At 42.0% G+C, this 17,053-nt stretch overlaps 1 protein-coding gene across 1 annotated transcript; it reads left to right on the forward strand.

Annotated features, from left to right (window-relative positions):
* The first annotated feature begins 2,058 nt into the window (after positions 1-2,058).
* On the forward strand, positions 2,059-10,911 carry NDUFB2 (NADH:ubiquinone oxidoreductase subunit B2). The gene is made up of 4 exons (XM_079710974.1): positions 2,059-2,199; positions 7,165-7,309; positions 8,550-8,648; positions 10,833-10,911. The coding sequence occupies exons 1-3, from the start codon at positions 2,102-2,104 to the stop codon at positions 8,622-8,624; spliced, it is 318 nt and encodes a 105-aa protein (XP_079567100.1). The 5' UTR covers positions 2,059-2,101; the 3' UTR covers positions 8,625-8,648; positions 10,833-10,911.
* Positions 10,912-17,053: the final 6,142 nt, after the last annotated feature.

Consider the following 17,053-nt stretch of genomic DNA (forward strand, 5'->3'; position numbering starts at 1 on the left):
AGGAAAGTATTAACAAAGCAATAAAAAATTTCTGAGCACACGCTGTCGGCCAGGTACTCTGTTAAATGGCTGATGAAGGGCACTGAGGCTTGGAGAAGTGACTTGTCCAAATTCATAGAGCTAATCGTTGGCAGAGCTGAGGTTTGAACTCCAGATCTTCAGACTCAAGTTCTCTGCTTTTTTGTTTGTGTGTTTACGCTGTGCTTTTTTTTTTTTTTTTTCTTTTTTGGTGGCCTAGGAATCACAGCATTGTTCTTTCCTGGGAGCAAGGCAGGCAGCTGTATAATATGGGCAGAGAGCTCCCTTAGGAAGGATGGAAAGCCCTGTCCTCCCAATTCGTGAATTTCCTATCTTAGTGATTTGTATATGTCACTAGGAAGGGTAAGCGGTGAATGGTAGCCTAGAGAAAGCATGTCAGCTGGGAAGTCAACTTGCACCCAGAAAATAGTAAATTCTTTCCTATAATTTATATACTTAGAAGTTAGGAGGGCAGGAAAAGGCAGGGTGTGCGGGGGATGAGTCCTACAGGGCCAGAGGTCAGTCAATAAGTTCTTCAGAAGGGCATCATAGTAATCATAGCTTTATGTAAGCCTCTCTCCAGGGAGAGGGGTTTCCAGTTACAGGGCACATGGAGGCCCATATCTTGCCACAGAAGTAGTGTCAGTTATATTCAATGCACTCAAGTTCCTAAATTCAGGTCTACATTTCTCTCCATAAGTTTCCTATTTTTCATGCTTATGACTCAGTGTGAAGTCTTCAGTGCTTGGCAGGTGATCCATTTCAAATCGAAATCTCCAAGGTGTGAGGCTGGCAGGTTAAGTTTATAATTTAATCAAATCTGGAAGTTCTTAGGAAAACTATAACCCATAAGTGGGGACCTTAAGAATTTGGGGGGACTTCCCTGGTGGCGCAGTGGTCGGGAGTCCGCCTGCCTATGCAGGGGACACGGGTTCGAGCCCTGGTGAGGGAAGACCCCACATGCCGCGGAGCAACTAAGCCCGTGCACCACAACTACTGAGCCTGCGCTCTAGAGCCCGCGAACCACAACTACTGAAGCCCGCGCGCCTAGAGCCCGTGCTCCGCAACAAGAGAAGCCCGTGTACCGCAACGAAGACTAGCCCCGGCTCGCTGCAGCTAGAGAAAGCCCGCGCGCAGCAATGAAGATCCAACGCAGCCAAAAATAAATAAATTAAATAAATAAATTTAAAAAAAAAAGAATTTGGGTCCTGGGGGGAGGGGTGTCTACAGAAGTTTGGAGTTTGTCCAGGACTTAATAGAAGGCAATATTAAGAGACAAAAGCCAAGAACCCAGGGCTGGCTCAGGATCAAGGAGGCGTAAATTGGAGGCCTGCTAAAACGCAGATTCCTTGGCCCTGCTCCAGACGTAATATCTGGGGTCGGGCTCCTCAGGGGGTTCTGATACCACCAGTCCAGGTGCTGACATTTGGGAACCACTGGGTTGGTAATCAAGTTCAAGTTTGCAGAACAATACAACCATGAAGGCTTTAAAGAAACCGTTGAGGCTTTGCAGGAAAGAAGAGTACAGTGGACTAGCTTTGGGAAGGACATACTGTTTCAGAAAGGATGTGGCCGCCTAACACGGTCTGGAAGGGTAGTTAATTCAGGAGAGCAGGCAGGGAGGCGGGTCCAGGTCGGGTAACAGCATCTAGATAAGCACCGGTAAGGAGGAGCGAGCTCAGTTTCAGGGTTAAGTTTCTTAGCGCCCGCGTAACGAAGAGGGGCTCCTGAAGCGGAGCGCCGAGGTGCGGTACGCCCATCCGGGGGCTCCACCTAGCCGAGTTCTCCAGGGCCGTCTACACCATTCGCCTTTCAGAGGCGCCTCCTGACCATCCCAGCCACGGCGAGCCGGGTCCCTCCGTGCGGAGGGCTAGCTCAGCTAGCAGCCCCACGGTCCTCACACCTGGGAATGGCCTCCGACACTAATTTGAGGCGGGAACTCCTGCTTCCCCGCCCGCCTCCGTACTTCCCCTTCCGGGAGATGGGCGGGGCGACGCCATTGACGTCACTGGGCGGGGCGCCAAAAGGAAGTGACGCGAGGCGGCGGTGCGGCCTGGGGATTGCTGTCCGAACGCGGGCTGGCATGTCGGCTTTGACGCGCCTAGCCCCTTTAGCGCGCGTTGGAGGCCACTTCTTCAGGGGCCGCCGCGTGCGGGCGGCTGGAGGCGCTGGAGTCCGCCAGTGAGTATTGCCTGTGGCGGGGGCTTCGCTTGCATCTAACGAAAAGTGCCACTCTTCCGGACGCCCTCACCTTGACGCCGAGCACCACGGGCAGATCGGGTCTCCAGCGACCTCCACCCCGAGGCATGCTGGGACTCGTAGTCTGACGGCGTGACCCAGGGGCCCGGGAGAGCTCTGCTCGCTCGGCAGGTTGAAGTGTGTTTCGGGCGGGCCCTGCCCCAGCGGGAGCCTGCCCTCGGGAAGTTGACAGTTGAAAGTGGAGACGGCTGGAGCTAATCTGGAAGCGAGAGCAGGAGTTGGGGAGGCGAGGGCGTTGCGGGCAGAGGAAATCACCTGTACGGTGTAGTTTGAAGCGTCAAGTTCGAGGCAAGGTGACACAGGAGACCTTGGGACGTAGGGAAGGAATGGTAGAGAGTCCTCATTCCTGGCTCAGGGGTTTCGAACACAGGCGATAATCGGTCGTTGAGAGGTTTTAATCAGACGTCATGCGGCCAGATTTTAATTCTGAAAAATTACTGTGGTTGCAGACTAGAGAATTAGTTCTTTAAGGCACGGGCGTAGAGGCAATCACCCATAGAGAGTGCCGAAGGGTGGGAAGAGAAGAGAGCCAAAAGTGGACGCTTGGGCAATATCGGAATTTTTTTTTTTTTTTTTTTTGCGGTACGCGGGCCTCTCACTGTTGTGGCCTCTCCCGTTGCGGAGCACAGGCTCCGGACGCGCAGGCTCAGCGGCCATGGCTCATGGGCCCAGCCGCTCCGCGGCATGTGGGATCTTCCTGGACCGGGGCACGAACCCGTGTCCTCTGCATCGGCAGGCGGACTGAACCACAGCGCCACCAGGGAAGCCCCGGAATTTTTCTTTTTTTAAAGTATTTTTTAGAGCAGTTTTAAGTTCACATAAAAATTGAGTGGAAAGTCCCGAGATTTCCCATAAATCCCCTGACCCGCACGTGCATAGCTTTCTCCATAATCAACATCCCCAACCTGAGCGGTACATTTGTTACAGTTGATGAGCCTACACTGACATATTATTATCACCCAAAGCCCCATACTATAGAGTTCACCTTTGCAACACCAGAATTTAGAGAGTGAGCAAAAGCAGAGTCACCCATGATGTAGCCCAAGAAACCGGCTGGAGAGCATAGTGCTGGGATGCCAAGGGAGGGCACGTCTACCAAAAAGGAGTTGGTAGTGCAGAGAGGTTCAGTAAGAGCAGGACTGAAAGTAGTACATTGGAATTCTCCAAGTAATGGGCCAGGCCCCTTACACCATGATCTACACTTCACCAAGAGGCAGTGCAGAGTAGTGGTTAAAAGCAGGATTCAGCCCCCAGAGTGCCTCTGTTCAAATCTCATCTCTGCCACACTCTTGCTGTATGAGCTCGGAAAAGTTTCATGATCTCTTAATAACTCAGTTTTCTCACCCATATAATGGGGATAATAATGTTGACTTCCAGGTAAGTAAATGAATAACAAATCTCTAAAATGTTTTGAGAGCTGCTGATGCCTACTAAGGATCATACAAGTATTGTTTAACTGTTATTATTAGGGAACTGAGACCAGGAAAATTAAAGGAGTGACTTGTCTAAAGCCATGTGTCTATTAAGGATACGGAGCTGGGACAGGTGTGGGGTGGCGAGAAGGAAAAGGCATGTGTGACCTGAGCAAGGACAGAGATGGAGAGCCACCAACAATAGCCCTTGACCTGCATGGGAAGACTAGGGGGTGTTCCTCTTCACCGATGTCTTGGTACTTCCGTAACACACTGTATTTCACAGTATGTGAATACTTAAGTCAGTAGGTTTTCTGGAGAGTCTTTCTAGGTGCTGGGGATAGAGCAGAATACAAGAAAGATAATGGAGCTTACATTCTGGGGAGAGGACACAACAAGTAGAAAAGAACATGTTTAGGTACTATTAAGTGGCATGAAGGAAATAAAACGGGATTAATCTAGAGAGTGTCTGGGGTTAGTGGGTGGGTTATTATACTTAGGATGATGTGGGAATGCAGGCCTGAGAGTTTGATTTGAACTAAGACCTAAGTGATGAGTAGTCAGCCATGCAAAAATGCCAGGAAGAGCTTCTCAGACGAAGGAGACAGCAAGTGAAAAGGTTCTGAGTGCTGATAATGGGCAAGCAAGCTGGTGAGGGGACAGTGGTAGAGAGACAAGCAGGGCCCCGATTAGGGTGGGCCTTGTAGGACGAGGCCTTATTCTAAGAATGATGGCAGGCTGTTGGCTTTAAGCAGGAAAGTAATATGATCTGGTTTATGTTTTTACACTTTTTTTATTGCATTTAATTTTTCTTTTTTGAATTTAGTTTTTATACAGCAGGTTCTTATTATCTATTTTATACATATTAGTGTATATATGTCAATCCCAATCTCCCAATTCATCCTTTGTTTATGTTTTAAAAAGGTAACTTTCACGGAGAGTTATGGTGCTTTCTTTTTTTTTTTTAAACTTGACACTTAAAAATCCTGGGTTGGAACAGCCATTATTTCTTTGGATATTGTTTCTTCCCCATTCTGTTTTCTTCTTATAGGACACGAATTAGGCATATGTTGGGTTTTCTCATCCTTCTAACCTCTTTTCATATTTTTTAGCTGTGTCTAATCCTGGCTTTAATCCTTTTTATTTCAGATGATTACATTTTATTTCTAGAAATTCTGTTGTTTCAAACTCGATCTTTATAGTTTCTTGTTCCTTGCTCTTACTTTCAAACTTTTATTTAAAAATAACGTGTTTTCTGTATTATAAATTGTAGTTATCCATTTTTCAAGTCTTGTATATTTGATACAGCTGTCTGTTGTTTTGCTGATTCTCATAGTGTCTTATTTCCTTGTAATTTTTGACTGTGAGCTTTTCCTGGAACTTTTATCTGTCAGAATTCTTTGAGGTCTTGCTTCTCAAGGGTTCAGAGAATCCAAGACCACTTTAAATTCTTGGGTTGAGCTTCTCTTGGACCATAATGTCCAAAACCCAGGTAGTGTGAATTTGGGTGCAAACCCACCTGAGGACTGGCTACTGGTAACAAATTCCTGTTCCCTTCCCTGGCAGGTTTATGTCCCATTCACTCTTACATTGTGGGGCTGCAGCTTTCTTCAGGGGTCTAGTAATTAGACTTCTCATCTTGGGTGGGCCCCAGGCTTCTCCTGTCTCCCACAGCTGTCCAGGTAGAGGGTCACAGAGTCTGGGGAACAGCAGAAACCCTCAGGGCGAAGGCCAGCTTCAGCACTCATGTAGTTTCCAGGTCTTGTTTTAACTTGGGTTTTGCCCTTGGTAGATTCCTTTCTTTTGTGTCTGGTCAATGATTTATTAAAAAAAAAAAAAATCTCAACTACTACTGTAGTTGTTTCAAGTTGGAGGGTTGTTCAGCTTGTCTAGTTTGCCATAGTGCAGTTAACAACCTGTCTTGGAACATAACATTAGATGTTTGTGGAATCTTTATATTCCTTAATCATGGCAATTGTTATGTCATCCATTCCTTTTCTCTAATTGCAGTGTTTCAAATTTTGTTCAAAAAGATTTCCATCTTGCAGTCAGTGATCCACTTATTTCAAGTCATAGTTAAAACATGTCACTCTAGCAGTAATTAAATGTGGAGAGTTTCTGGGAATGGGTTTAAACTATAATTCTCAAATCTTATTTTAAATGAGTTTAACTGATGGGTACTTATTACTAGACTATATCCAAAACCTATCAAAGAGGAAGCCTGTTGTCACAATATATTGAATTCCCACCCCCATGGTTTATTTATATAATGTAGTATCTATATGCAGATAGATCCTGAATAGATACTGTTAAATATAATTGGCATACAGAAACAGTATGATAAATTCAGGGTGTAAAGCAGTGATGCTTGGCGGAAACTTTTTTATACTTATTTATTTTTATTTTTGGCTGTGTTGGGTCTTCGTTGCTACACGCGGGCTTCCTCTAGTTGTGGCGCATGGGGGCTACTCTTCATTACGGTGTGCAGGCTTCTCATTGCGGTGGCTTCTCTTGTTGCGGAGCACGGGCTCTAGGCGCACGGGCTTCAGTAGTTGTGGCACGTGGGCTCAGTAGTTGTGGCTTGCGGTCTCTAGAGCGCAGGCTCAGTAGTTGTGGTGCATGGGCTTAGTTGCTCCGCGGCATGTGGTATATTCCCAGACCAGGGTTCGAACCTGTGTCCCCCTGCATTGGCAGGCGGATTCTTAACCACTGCACCACTAGGGAAGTCCCTCTCTTTAAATTTTCTATATCCATTTGTATGTAATAGCATACATATAGCTGCTGAATAGGACTTGAAAGTAGCCCCATTAAGTACAAATTCTATTATTTGAATTAGATTCAACCTGTAATAATTACAGTCCAACAGAATAAAATGAGTATAGCTCGTATGGATTATATTCCACACCTTGTCAACAGTATCTAAATGAAAACACAAAAACGAGGAAAACTTGTTCAAACTTACTGTTTAAGACTCTTTGCTTTGCTCAGTGCTTTTGGCTTATTAAAAAGGATCTGCTGAGTCCTCTTTTCCATGAAGTGGTCTTTTAATAAAGATTGTAATAACGCAGAGGACATACTTTGCCTTTGAAATAGATGGCTAACCAGACAAAATAAATTTGATTTGTTTTTCTGGATAAGCTAGTGACTTACTACTACAGGTTTATGATTCCTTAATCAAAACCCTTGGGGCCAGTACCCCATAATCAGCACATTCATATTTCTGGTGTAAAATACACGAATATTCACTAAATGAAAATCATAATTAGCCTCTTGTCAATTCAGGCCAGTTTTCGCTGCTGCACAAGTTTAAAGCAGGCTTCTGAAAAAGTATTTCGAGGGATTGTGGAGCACTGCCATCCTGCATTTCGTGGAGGAGATGAGAAAGGTTCAGTTTCTGGATGTAACTCAAAGTTTTGGATGAGTTCATACTTTGAAGATATAGCAAGCTGCTTAACATTTTCGTTTTGTCATGTAGTGCTGGTGGAGGTGTGCATATCGAGCCCCAGTACAGACAGTTTCCCCAGCTGACCAGATCCCAGGTGATCAAGGCAGAGTTCTTCAGTGCAACCATGTGGTTCTGGATTCTCTGGCGCTTTTGGCATGACTCAGATGCCGTGCTGGTAAGTGCAGGAGAATAATTCTTGTCCTTCTTTGGGTGTGGGGAGGGAGGATCTCTTAATAGCTTTACCTTGTTTCTTTTTTCTGTTTGTAGACTGTTTTTCAACCTGGATGTATCTCTTCACCACATTGTCCTTATGTATATGCAGGAATCCTTTTATTTTATGAAACATATCGTCTCTGACCTTTTCCACTCAGGGATGTATTACATGTAGGTGGCCCATGTCTTATGGTTTCTGTTTGGTGGCCATATTTGGAAGGGAGACTATAGAAGCTAATTCTCTTACTTTCCAAGCTAGGGTAGGGGTTCATCAGCAGGTTAAGTTTCACAGTTAAATGCCTTTAAATGATAAATGTTATTTAGTCTGTCCAGAGGCCCAAGGCAGCCAGGTTGAGGTGGGATGGATGTGGGCTAATTTCCCTCAGGAGCGAAGTGACTTTCTAACATGTCATTGGCCTCAAAAGGAGCTTTTAATCACATTTGCACAGATGCTTCTCTAGGAAATTACACCTTTAAGCCATTGAAATCCATGCTTACTTTGAATCCAGAATACTTTGAATTTTAGTAAATTTGGTTTTTTTTTAGGATAGGGAAAAATCTTAAATTTATACAGTGAGTTCGAGAAGCATCAGGTTGATTAATATCCCACTTCTCTTACAATTTCTCTGTGCCCTTGTCACCCAGTAAGGAGCTGCATGGTGTCTGTGGCAGCACATAGACACCTTTATCTCACTGTAGGTCAGCTGTCAGGATTATTGTGTGGCTGTCTGGCATGAGATAATGATGCAGCCGCATATGCCCTAGATCAGGATAGACAAGGAATGAGTCCACCTGGGGCTTCCAAATCTCCCAGCAGGAATGACAGGACAGTTCGAGACCTTATGTTTTGTCAGGGATTCAAGAGATTGTTGTGACACGGGGTATCTTTGAAATCTGTTGTCTCCGTATCGCCCACACTCCATCACAAACACATACTCAAATGCTGACTCAGGCCAGTAGCTCCAAAATGGCCAGGCTTTTAAAATTCAGGCCACAGCTCATTTTGAACGGATTGAAGAATAGCTGGACCATCAGATAGTTGAAGGAGAATTTATTCCTGTGGTATGTCAAGGATTTTTTTTTTAATCACATTTTTTTTTTCAAGATTTCTTTTCAAATGTAACCAGTTGTATGGAGTGTAGATGCTTTTCGTTGCGTGAAGTATAGATTCATGAACTTTTTTTTTAATTGGTTGTCATTAGGGTCACTTTCCATATCCAGATCCTTCCCAGTGGACGGATGAAGAATTAGGTATCCTTCCTGATGATGAAGACTGAAAATGTAGACTCAACTCTTTCCAAGTGGGTATACCCCAAGTTTCTTTTTTAAGTTATATTTAACTTTTGTCAATAAACATGTTTTGACTTTGCACCTATGATGGTCTCAAAGAAACAGTGCATTTTATAACAGCATGAAGAACAGTTAACACACCATGTCTAATTTCTGCCTTTGGTATTTTCACATTTGCTGTCATTCTGCCCCCGTTTCACCATACACACTTTTAGTCTCATCTTCCTTTTCATGTTTTGCTATGTTACAGTTTAGGGTCCCATTTATCTATCTATTGATCAAAGAGTTTTTAAGCACCAACAATGCACAGGGCTTAAAGTGATGGACAAGATAGATACGGAGCTTGTTTGTAGTTGCAAAAATACAGTGTTCTACCCTCAGCGTTTTAATGGAAAATTCGAGCATATGGGAATGTTACAATATGGAATCCCATGGAATTAACTCTTTAAACAGTAAAAGGCTGTGGCCCTTTCATTTTCCAAATCAGGAAGTCAGAGAGAGTTTTTCTTTCAAAAGGAAGATACTAGGAGGAGTTCCTTTCCTCACAAATCCCTCAGGGATGAAGACATTCTCATTTAATATGATTTTAAATTAATCACTGCATGGATAATAGACCTAAAAATAAAACCCAAACTCTTAGAGCTTCTAAAAGAAAGCACAGGAAAGTATCTTCATAATCTTAAGGCATACAAAAAACTTTTGGAGAAAACACAAAAGCACTGATGTAAGAAAAAACTTGATAAATTTGATTTAGCCTAATCAAAAATTTCTGCTATCAAAAGACACCATTAAGGAAATAAATATATAAGCCACTAATTGGGAAAAAATACAGCATATATATCCAACAAAGGGCTTGTATCTAGTATATGTAAAGAACCTCTATAATCAACAAATTAGATGAACAACCCAATTAAAAAATGGGCAAAGGCCTTGAGCAGATACTTCACAAAAGAAGATATATGAATGGCCAATAATCACATGAAAAAAGGCCCTTAATATCATTAATCACCAGGGAAATGCAAATTAAAACTACAATAAGTTATCATTTGTACCCACTAGAAAGACTGACAGCTTTAAATGTTGGTGACAATGTGGAGCAGCTGGAATATTTGCCAGTAAGAAGGTAAAAAGGTACAACAATTTTGTAGAATTATTTGGCAGTTTCTAATGAAGGTAAACACATATATCCTAGGATTCAACGACTTTATTCCTAGGCATTTAGTCAAGAGAAATGAAAATATATGGCCATCTGTACAAAATTTTTCTTAGCAATTTTTTTCTTAGTATCTCCAAACTAGACCTAATTGTACATCAGTGAGAGAATGGATAAACATATTACAGTATATTCATTCAATTGAGTAATAATTCAGCAATTAAAAATAACAAGTTACAAGACAGTCATTTAGGTAAATCTCAAAATCATCATATTAAGCAAAAAGAGTTACTTAAAAGTACTAATAATGAATAATTCCATTTATATGAAGTCTGCGAACTGGTGATACTCATCTATAGAGGTAGGGTGGGGGGTTGGGGTTATGTGGGTACATACAGTTGTCAGAATTCGTTGAACTAGACCTTTAATATCTGCGCATTTTAACTTTAATTACACCACAATAAAAATGTAAAACAAAAAAATTAACCATTGCACATTAATAATTGCCATCATTCAAAATACCTTGGAAATTGTTTTAAAGGATGGGAAGCATTAAGAGACAGTTAAATGTTCCCATTAAATCCTATACTACTAGTATTGCTGTTATTTTAATTCGAAGGAGCTTATTGACACGAAAATTACAGCAGTTTTGTGTATATGGGGGCAGGTGGTGGTGGGGCAAACAGTGAAGCTGTTTTATAGCTCGTTTCCTGTCACTGGCTTTCCTATGGACAAGAGTCCTTACCAGGCCTTACAACGTCCTTACCAGGCCTCTTGTTTCCCCAGTGTTAACGGGTCTGCCAGCACTAGCCTCTTCCTATCTTCTTACCTATTTTCCAGTATTCCTGTACACAGTCATTAACATTTTAATGGCTAGACTGTAATCCCTTTGAGAAATCTGCAAGGTGATTTGACTCTTCTGCAAGGCGACTCCCATGACTGGTGCTCAATGAATGCTTGAATAACTGAATGAACAAGCATGATGGATTTGAATTATTGAAAATAAAAGTTCTTAAAGCTTTTCACTTTTGTTTCCTTGCAGGAGCCAGGTGAGAATTTCAAGAAGTTACAGACACCATATTGTATATTAAGTTGTAAATTAAAGTTCTGGTCAGGAATGAGGAACTGAGTTATGGATGTTTCTGATCATGACAACCACCCTTTATGGATTATTTCCTGTGCTCCCAACTGCTGTGCTAACTGGTTATAGCCCTTTTGGTGGGTCTTCTTGGGTACCCCATGGCGTCGATAGATAAGCCTCAGTGCCATTTATCAGTGAGGACATCGAGGTTCAAGGAGATGAAGTAACTTGCTTAGGGTCACACACTGATGATTGATGACATTAGGTCTGACCCCACGCTTACCTACAGTGCCCTGCTGCCTGCCTGCTTAGCGGATGTCTTAGTCGTATGTACACTGACAGTTTATGTGAAACTCTTGCCATTTCTCTACTGCTAGTGTATTCTTGCCCAAGTATACAGAGGTTAGAAGTCGGTGTGGTCCATCTGTTGTGTTTATGTATCTCTTGTGGGCTGGGCATTGTGTTGTCACCATTTGTGGAACTCTTAAGGCACACGTCTAACTAGGAATTCTTAGGGGCCAGAGGAGTGCGAGATAAGGGTGAAATAGGATGATGCAGTTTTTCAAAAATTTGTTTCAAAGCACTTTTCAACCTTCTGTAGCATCACGATTCTGAGAGGAGGTAGGACAGAATTTTCTTCTACCTACCAATAAAAATATGCAGTAGAGTGGCTTAATGACTTGCCCAGAAGCATAACTATTCATATTTTTAATTTAGGTTTTGGCTACCTAGGTGTTGGGAATACCATGCTAAACAAGACAGATGAGAACGTAGATTTTAGGAAGGGCAGACAAGTAGTTAAGTGAGATTTACTCGTTGCTGTGAAGGAAATAACATTGGGTGCTGGAGATGGTTGATGCTGATCCTTTCGGTGGGCGGGGAAGACATCTGAGCTGAAACCTGAGCAAGTAGCAGGAACCAGTTGTGTGGGGTCTGAAGGAGGAGTGCCCCAGGGACAAGGAGTAGCAAGAACCAAGGTCTAGGGAGGGACCAAGGTCACCATGTTTAAGGGACAGAGTCCAGTGGGGTTCCAGCAGGGGAGGAGAGGGTGGGACTAGATGAGATTAATAGGTCATGATTGCAGGTTTAGATTTTATGTTAAATGCAGTGAGAAAGCTTCTGACAGGCTCTAGGCAGGGGGTGGTCCAATTCGAGTTCCTAGTTCTTAGGTTTTTCACCCCCCACTTTGGTTCTCCCTAGGTGTCAGAGTGGGCATAATGGCAGCAAAAGCTAAGTGGAACAGTTTCACCCTCCCCCCTGCCAGCTCCAGCAGTCCTGAGCCTGTTGCACAGGGTGTCTGAGGCTCTCCTTGGTTTTGTGTTTACTCACCTGTGTAGAAGTATGCTGTCTCACCTGATAAATATTTATGGTCTTTAAAAGACCATTAGATCTCTGTGTACTTTTTAGGTTTCATTTTTTTGTTGTTCTCCACTGCCGCCACCCCTGCCCCAACCAATCGATGGAAGTTGTTTTGGGAAGGAATACAATCTGTAACAGTGAACTCAAGTAGGATAATCGCATTAGCTTTTTTCCTTAGAAATCAATCAGAGTTGCTTGACTTGAATTAAAAGATAACTTTAAAACTAGCAGTCTTCTAAAATTGGCCAATGTGGCCTCCACATGCTGGATCCTCTTTTCCGTACCTGGGCTGTGAAATCAGTTTGCACTGATGCAGAAATTGTCCCGGCCTAAGGAATAGGCCTCCACCCTCCTCACATTCTTTCCATTTTATAGATGAGTAAGTTGAGCTGTAGATAGGTAACTTACCCAAGATACAAGTTAAGAGAACTGAGGTTCAAATCCTGGTTGTCTGGCTGTAGGTCTCAGTGAGGTAGATGGTGTTTACACCATCTTTTTGATCATGACCTACCTACTCTAAGAAGTAATTTTACATTGTGACCTAGTGTGTGTGTGTGTGTGTATGTATACATACGTACATAAATGATAACAAAAGTTTTATGAAAACTTATGTTACATTTTCTTTTATATTCTATTCTACATTTAAAAAAATGGTTGAGACTGATTTTACTACCCACTAATGGGTTTCAACCTGCAGTTTGAAAAACTGGCACAGTGCTTGAAGAACTCAGGCCCTGGAGCCAAACTTGCTTGGTCTGACTCATAGTTCTACCATTTATTTACTTGCTGTGAGTTTGGGCAGACTACTTATTTGAACTGTGCCTCAATATCCTCATTTGTAAAATGGATTAAATAGATTAAATGAGTTAGCACATAAAGCCCTCAGAACTGCATCTGGCATGAAGGAATGGAAGCAACTATTATTTCTAGACCATTGGGTCTAAGCTAAGTTTATAGTGACCCTTGAATCCTGGATTGATTTTTATAGAAAAGCCTCCATATGGAGATAAACTGTAAACATTATTTCAGCAGATGCGGTACCACCCCTCTCCTCTGCCTAAAGCAAGACAGACATTTAGGATGACCTTTCCTTCCTTCCTATTGAGTAGCTAAAAGTACATTCTAAGTCAGTTTTAGTGTGTAGCCTGGTAGATGGACAGATGTACCTTCATAAATGGAAAGGTAGGCAGTGAAAGAATTATTGACGGCAACAGAGAATATCAAGTGTCAAATTTTAACATACAAATTTGTAAGTTTAAGTTTACTAAGTTTCCTATGGAAACTTGAGTGTCAACACAACTGATTACCTAATAAAGTTATGAGACCAGGGAGGTACTGTGTAAGGAAACCTGTTGTGCCTGTTCTGGGAAGGTACAGAAGTCATCTTGGTTCCACTTGCCTCTAGAACTATTCTGTAGAAGAGGTTGACCCGGGTACCTTTTGCCACCAGTCTCATCAGGAGCTTCAGCAGGACATCAGTGTACAGTTGAGGAAGTGGGAGCTGCCCGAGCTGGTACTGACCTGCCTCAGCAACTGGGCCTTTACCTTTTATCACCTACATGAGCAGTGGGCTTGCTTGACTGGAGAAGACAGAAGGAGCAAGTGGAATACACCTGGCACAATATCCCTTTCTAGCTACAAACTCAATGTCATGGAGTCAACACCTATTTCTATCCAAATTTCACTACAGCCATCATCACAACCACAACAAAATTTTATACATACAGTATATATAAAATGCATAGTAGTGATCTTGGAAACCAAAGTCCTGACTGAGTCCTGGCTACGTGAGCCTAGGGAAGTCATCCCTGGGGATTCATATTCAGTAGCTGATGAGGGGACCATGAAATCTTTAAGGCTGAACCATATAAACTTTTTGGCCGTGCCTCACAGCTTGCAGGATCTTAGTTCCCCAACCAGGGATTGAACCTGGGCCCCCTGCAGTGGAAGTGCAGAGTCCTAACCACTGGATTGCCAGGGAAGTCCCTAAACCATGTAATCTTCAAGAACTCTTTTGGCTCTAACATTTTACGAGTCTAGGAGAACTACAGAGCCCAGACAGTAGGCCCAAAATTTCAGAAGAGCTAGTATGGTAGGGTTCTTTATAATAGAATTTTATCACAATAATTAAAGGATTCATAATTCTGGACTAAATTTTAAGGAAAACTTACAGAATAATGCATTAAGAAATGAATCCACAATTACCCTACTGTAATCATGTATGAAGGTTATTTAAAAATGAATTTCAGTAATTATTACAGAATTACATTTTTCAGATGAGAAAACTGCAGTTCAGAGAAAACACTTGTCTCAACAGCATTTTATGATTCGCTGGAGAGGCATGAAGACCAGAAACCAGATTCCTCAAATATGTACCATCTTGAAGAACTTTCTGTTTATATTTTTCTCAGACATAGGGTTTCCAGGTAAAGTCTTAAAATTGTTTACCTCTCTTCTGGAAACTGCCTGGTAATATGACATAGCCTTGATGATATTCTAGGTGTCTTTCAAGCTTTATGAAATCAAATGCATAAAATCAACTCATGGGGGAAGGTAGCCAGCATTAAAAAAAAATGTAAAACAGGAGTGCATAGTTTCAAATACATGTATTTGTGTGTACTGTCTGTGTTCCTATAGAAAATGTATTACTGAAAGTTGTGTCAAAAAAGTTTGAAAGATAACCAAAGTTCAGAAAAGGGAACTTCTACGGACTACTACTTAAATGACTCTATTACAGCACACACTTCATTTGAACCACTGGAGGGGAACAGTCAGATCACAGCATCATAAAATGCTTGAGGATAATCACCAACACCAGACAAAAAACTCTCTACTACAAGAGTGTAGCCGGTGCAATGTACTAGGTATTCATCTTGACAATTTACTTTTAAAATATTTCTCATGTAAGTACCTCTGCCCACCAAGCAGTAACTGGAAACAATGTACACTTCTTGGTCCCTCCACTGCCTGACAGAACTGACCGTCAAAAGCCCTACTTCCCTTATTGAATGTGACAGTGCTAGAAAAATGATCTTGATAAAGACTTCTCCATGCAGTCAATCTTTATTATAGCAGTATTCGCATATTCACATCAAGTACATAGAACTTTTTTGCCTTTTATATAGTACAGAGTTTTTAAATAACTTTACACAGAAATAAATTTCTTCAATCTGAATTTCAGCTACCTTTTTTAATTCTCCATGCTTTCTATCCAAACTGAACAATATTTTCCATTGTACAAATTTACATGAGAAAAACTCCAAAATACAAATGAAAGGACCTGAGCAGGAAAGAGAACCCAAAGTATCAAGAAGCGGGGATGGGGAAGAATTGAAAAAAAAAAAATTCAAGCTAACACTGAGGATTAAGGGACAAGAGGGAAACATCATCCATTTGACTGAAAATAAATGTCTTTTTTTATGAATTGAAAAATAAGCTTTAAAAATATTTACTCCTTTGTAATTTTCACAAAGCAGGTATAGAGAGGTCTGTGGACAATTAAAAAGTCTCCATCCTTTCACTGGGCACACCCCAGACTCCATGAGAACCTTTTCAATGCTTGAGCGGAACTGAAGTGAACTAAACCCAAACCTCTGGCAGCAAGAGAGGAGAGGAATGTGAATGTGAATCGCCATAAGGTTTGGAGTAAACCAGGGGCCATTAACTCACTGCACTTAAAACATGAAGGATTTCCCTTTCCTCTCTCTTACAGAAGAATTGTCCTCAAACCAAGAAATAAGTGAAAGGTGGGCGGGGAGGGGGGGCGCGGATTTCCTTTTTCTTGGTCCAAACCAAAGAGCAACCATAACTACTAAACAGAATTCAAAGGGACATATGTTAAACAGTTAATTTAAATCTCCTCATAGTTGTACACTCCTATTTTAGAAGAAACAGCAATTGCTGAGTGAGGAAAGGGTCAGAGTGTACAACAAATGAATGAGCGATGTCACTGTGATAGAGTCCTTCAAATCAGGCGATATGAAGGCCAAGCCGAGACTATAACCTGTGGCATGGCCAAAGGAAACACAGAGGACCAACAAAGGCGTTTTCAAATGAAGGAGGGAAAATTTACAGCATACACACTTACACACCCCTGTATGTAAACTAACATAACATGAAGATAAATAAGACATAAAGGTTAGCCATTGATGTTGGTAATTAACATGAATAAAAAGGCATTATATGTTTACATAGCTGGTTTTAATCAGCTACAGAACACAGGCAAATGTATTAGGAAGGAATGATTTTTTAAAAAACCCGTTCACAGCTTAGAATAAAAAGCACACTTATTGCACTCTTACATTTTATTTCAGGTAATTATAGTTTATTTCCCACCCTCACATCAATTCTTCCCTACCCCTAGACTTACTCCCATACCCTCCCCCCTCCCATTTTGGTCCATTTTGTCTACACCTGTGCCTAGACTGTGAGCTTTGTTGCTTATGCTAGTCTGACGTTTCCTCTTATGTAACACATACTCCACCAAAACACAAGTGGGTTAAAAAAAGCTTAACACACAAATGTAACACAATAATTCTCAAAACAAAACCAACTTACTAAGCAACTTGCTCATAAGCCCTATCTCCACTCCTGTAAACAACACTTCCTCTGCTCTATCTCTTCAGTGAATTTCATGCCCGATTCCCTACATAGACTCTGTGATGAGAACCAGCCACTCGTGGGTGCTGGGCAACGTGCTCAGCCTGCCAGGAGAAGCAGATGCTTTGCACAAATCTTTTTTTTTATGCTAACATGAATCAACGTATTTTAGTTCTTTGTTTTCAAAGACTACTTCAACCTACAGAATTCTTAAGAAAAAAAAG

This window comes from Hyperoodon ampullatus (assembly GCF_949752795.1).
Source record: "Hyperoodon ampullatus genome assembly, chromosome: 9".
Classification (NCBI taxonomy): Eukaryota; Metazoa; Chordata; class Mammalia; order Artiodactyla; family Ziphiidae; genus Hyperoodon; species Hyperoodon ampullatus.